The sequence below is a fragment of the Saprolegnia parasitica genome, assembly GCF_000151545.1.
Source record: "Saprolegnia parasitica CBS 223.65 unplaced genomic scaffold supercont2.180, whole genome shotgun sequence".
Taxonomy (NCBI): domain Eukaryota; phylum Oomycota; class Saprolegniomycetes; order Saprolegniales; family Saprolegniaceae; genus Saprolegnia; species Saprolegnia parasitica.
This window is the reverse complement of record NW_012156574.1, coordinates 34,174-38,047: the sequence shown is the minus strand read 5'-3', so window position 1 is coordinate 38,047 and position 3,874 is coordinate 34,174. Positions and strand designations below refer to the sequence as shown.

Sequence of the window (3,874 nt, the reverse complement as noted above, 5' to 3'; positions counted from 1 at the left end):
TTATTGACAGACTCTATTTTTCTGAGTTGCCGTTTCAGGTGTCAGGTGCGTCTGAAACAGTGTTTTTGCCCATCACAAACAGCGGTTTCAACGCAAACACTGTTTACAAAATCAAGGCAGCGTTTTATCGCACCGGTAGTAGGTAGTGGGATGGAATATTGAGACGTAGCGTGTCGGTACGATGCCGCGAGCGCACTGTGACTGGCGAGTAAGAGTGCCGCTGGACGACGGGCTGCATAAGACTAAGATGAGGAATTCGAAACGGCGCACGGCGACTTGGCAGTAGTCGGCAGGTTGATACCAAACTCGCGCAAGAGGTCGAGAAGTGGTGCGGTGTCGTCGGCGAACCGGCCAAGAAGCTTTGCGTCAATGGAGGCAACGTCGAGGAGGCCGCCGTGCGAGAGAAGGCAGCGCGCGACGCGGAGGCGTCTCTCCTGTAGCGCCGCGAGGACAGCACCAGGAGGTACCGGACGCTAAGAGCATGTCGATGATCTCCACAGTGCCACTGCCAAGCAGCAAGCGATCCAGCGCTGTCGCGAGTGCGGCATCCACATCCAAGTCGGCGTCGGCCAGAGTGAGAAGGTACGCCAAAATATCTCGCTGGTTGTCGCAGACGGCTCTCTCGATCGAGTTGCGCGGTGGCGCGACCCCGTGCTCAAAGAGAAAGCAGATACCGTCGAGGTGGCCGCGAGCAATCGCAGCCCGGATGGCGTTGGACGAGCACACGTAGCCATCGCGGTGCAAAAGCTGGACGAGAGGCCACGTCATCGGCGCCCGCAAAGTGTGTTTCGGGCACGGTATGGTGGAGGTATGTGGCCATGTCGAGCGAGCGACGTTGCGTGATGGCCCTGCGCAGCACGTCGGGTCTCCACCCGATCGTCGTGTACGTCCGGAGCAATTGGAGCAGCGCCACGTTGCCGTTCTCGACGCACGTCAACGGCAAGTCCTGTCCAATGGGCCAGACGTCGTCAACGATGGCGCCCAGTGTGTGCCGAGCTGCGGCACATTCTGGCGCTGCTCCATGAGGTACGCGGCAACCTTGAAGCGAGCGCAGTGGAAGGCAAGGTCGATAGCTTCGGCGGACGCGAGGTCCGGGCGACAGGCCAGAATGCGCTGCGTCGCTGGCATGTCACCGCTGTAGATCACCACGTGCAACGGAAGGCGAACGTCATGCGACGCGTTGCAGTCCAAGCCCAAGCTGCGCGGGTGCAGCGAGTACACAAAGGTGCGTGCCGAGTGGCAGTCGACGAGGGTAAGGTGCCACCGCATGTCGTACTCGTCCTCGGGCGATATCTGCAACGACGCTGTCTCGACTCAAGACTCTTGAGAAACCAATATCGGACGTCCTCGTAGACGCCAAATTGGTAGCCAAAGATGACGCTTGCTATTCCCAATGCAATGACTGCTTGTACAACCCGATCGCTGGAGCCTGATTTTGTATACCATACAAATAGTGCGGTATGACGTGGCACGTCCACAGCACCGTACCGCATCGTAAATCAATCAATCAAACGTGTTCGCGTGGAAATGAAATGAGCAAAAACGAACTCCAAGACTTCGCATACGTAGTGCTACGCCTGAATGCGTGGGAGTTGGCACCAGCACTTGGTCGTTGGGAGCAAGGGTACATAAATCTCAATTGAATTTATGTACCCTTGTTGGGAGTGAGCTGCGCACGGGAAGATCCATCCCATGGTGGACCCCACTCGCCGAGGGATAACTCGCGCGAGGTCGTACACATGCTCCTGTACTCGAACCAGCCTTAAAATGTCTCGAACTCGCACACACGCGCGCCAGCTAGTCGCCTTGCGCTACAGTATACCAATACATAGAGGCTAATGGATGCCCATATCGGCTGCATCATCCACCCATCGCGGCCAGAAGTCGTGTCAATGGAGAAAAGAGGCCCCGTGCGGGGGGTGCTTGCCGAAGCTTTGGATTTTGCATTGGACAAACGTACAGTCTGCTGGTCATTGGACGAACACTGCGGCGAGCGACGACCGAGCGTGGGCCTGGACAAAAGTCCACACCCGACCTTCGTGAGCAGACCTTGGCACACACTCGATCACTGCAACCTGCGTCGAGGTCACGTGATACTGGCCATCGCCAAGTGTATGTGTAGGTTGGGATGGCTAGAAAACCACAGCGTAACGGGTGATGGACGGTACGAGGGACGACCAATTCAAAGATGGTGGTTCTGGAAGCCAAACTGTTTTACCGCATGTCAGCACGCTCCAAATCACTACCGTCGACAGACAGGCTCTACATATATGTATTCTAGCTGCTACAACCCGGCGTGCAGCTCGTGCGTGACGAAAGCGGGGTCGTTGATGACGCTTGCACCGCAGGATCGACCGCCGCTTGTAGCCGCTGCTAGCTGAGATAACTCGTCTTTCGATGGATGGACTAGTAGACAATTCGTTGCCCATTGTTGTGTCTGGACGATTGGGACAACCCTTGCTCCTCCCAACGCAAGCCAGGACACGACCTGATTGGTCGTTGATGGCTGGAGAAGTCGTTAGGGAAAGGGGTGACTAGCTGGAAGATACCCGGTATAATAGTCCTCGGCATATCTTCCATCGGCGCCTCTTCGAGTGCCCACGCTGAAGATCACCTCCTCACATTATCTTTTGCTCTGCGGAGTAACTCAATACCACTGCCTGCTTTCCGGGAGACGGCTCTCCCCTCGCATTGAGTTTGAGTTCCACCGCGAGCGTCACCACACCATGCAACTACTGGTGTTGTTGGTAGCTAGTGCATTTTACAGCCGTTGGTGAATCGGAAGACTTGGCCTTTGCAGAAACGATTGAGAGGGCATCGCCACAGCGTGTGCTCGATGCCTGGCTTTATCGTCGTCCCCACCGTCACCGATGGCCCGCGAGCGCAAGCATCGGTGGTTGTCAACACGTTGTCCATTCCACCGCGACTAGACAACGCGACGGGCGACTAGATTCATCCAAGCTCGAAATGCAATTCAAATGATGTCGTATACCGCACGACACGGCATCCTACATCAATCGCCCCTTTCGTGTCGAGCACGCAAGGACCGGGTTCGACCATGGCACTAGAGCGACCTTCAACTCTAAAGTTGCCGCTTGTAGCGAAACTGGCCAAGCATGGTACGTGAATCACACGCAGCAGTGTTTTGGGCAGTGCGACAGAGACTTCCGATGATCAACGAGGTGCGACTGGACGCTACGCCTACACACGAAGCCTGTCTCCTACTACCAATGCAGCTCTGTGGATGCTGCATGCAAGCGCGTCACGCATCTCTGCGCCCGTCCATCCATCTTATTCGTCGACTTGTTGCGTCCATCGAAAAAAAGACGGCGGCAACACGTCAACCTTCAACGATTATGCAGTGGGTATCCACAGCCACAGACCCTCACCACAACTGGCAATGTCAAAGTGCAGATTCAAAGCCCATCGGATCGAATCCGACTCGAATCTTGACACGTTGTATGTCTCTTGTGCCAACTCAACGAGCCAGCGTGGTACTGCGCGCCGGCGCAAGCTCGCCAACAGCTGTTGGACGGTCCAGATTCCATTTCAGGCCAGGCGCAGAAGCAGTGTTTTTGATTGAGATTGCACTTTTATCTCGAGCTCATTCTTGCATTTGCTTCGATCTCCACAGCATGGTCGCTGCCAAGGAAAGTGAGCCGGCCAACGTCGTCATGACGCCTGGCGTCGCCGGCCGGTCGCCCAACGCCGCCGAGTACACGGACGCCGACGACGAGATCCGCCTCGAAGAAGAAGACAAGACGTTTGCGAACCTGCCGTGGTACATGAAGCTGCTCTGGGGCACCTTTTACTTGTCCTGGCCATGAGCTCGCTCTACTTTTCATGGTCGCCGTCAAGTGGATCGGCGAGTCGT

The 3,874-nt window shown here is 56.2% G+C and overlaps 2 protein-coding genes across 2 annotated transcripts; one reads left to right on the top strand and one right to left on the bottom strand.

The window, feature by feature from the left end:
• Window positions 1-796: 796 nt before the first annotated feature.
• SPRG_15721 (hypothetical protein) lies at window positions 797-1,269 on the bottom strand (the record flags this gene model as incomplete). The annotated part of the gene is made up of 2 exons (XM_012354762.1): window positions 797-946; window positions 1,006-1,269. Coding segments are annotated over 2 exons (414 nt in total), but the record flags the coding sequence as incomplete, so codon positions are not given.
• Window positions 1,270-3,170: 1,901 nt separating this feature from the next.
• SPRG_15720 (hypothetical protein) lies at window positions 3,171-3,827 on the top strand (the record flags this gene model as incomplete). Its single annotated transcript, XM_012354761.1, has 2 exons — window positions 3,171-3,182; window positions 3,651-3,827. 2 exons carry the CDS (start codon window positions 3,171-3,173, stop codon window positions 3,825-3,827), a joined length of 189 nt encoding a protein of 62 aa, XP_012210151.1.
• Between the last annotated feature and the right edge of the window lie 47 nt (window positions 3,828-3,874).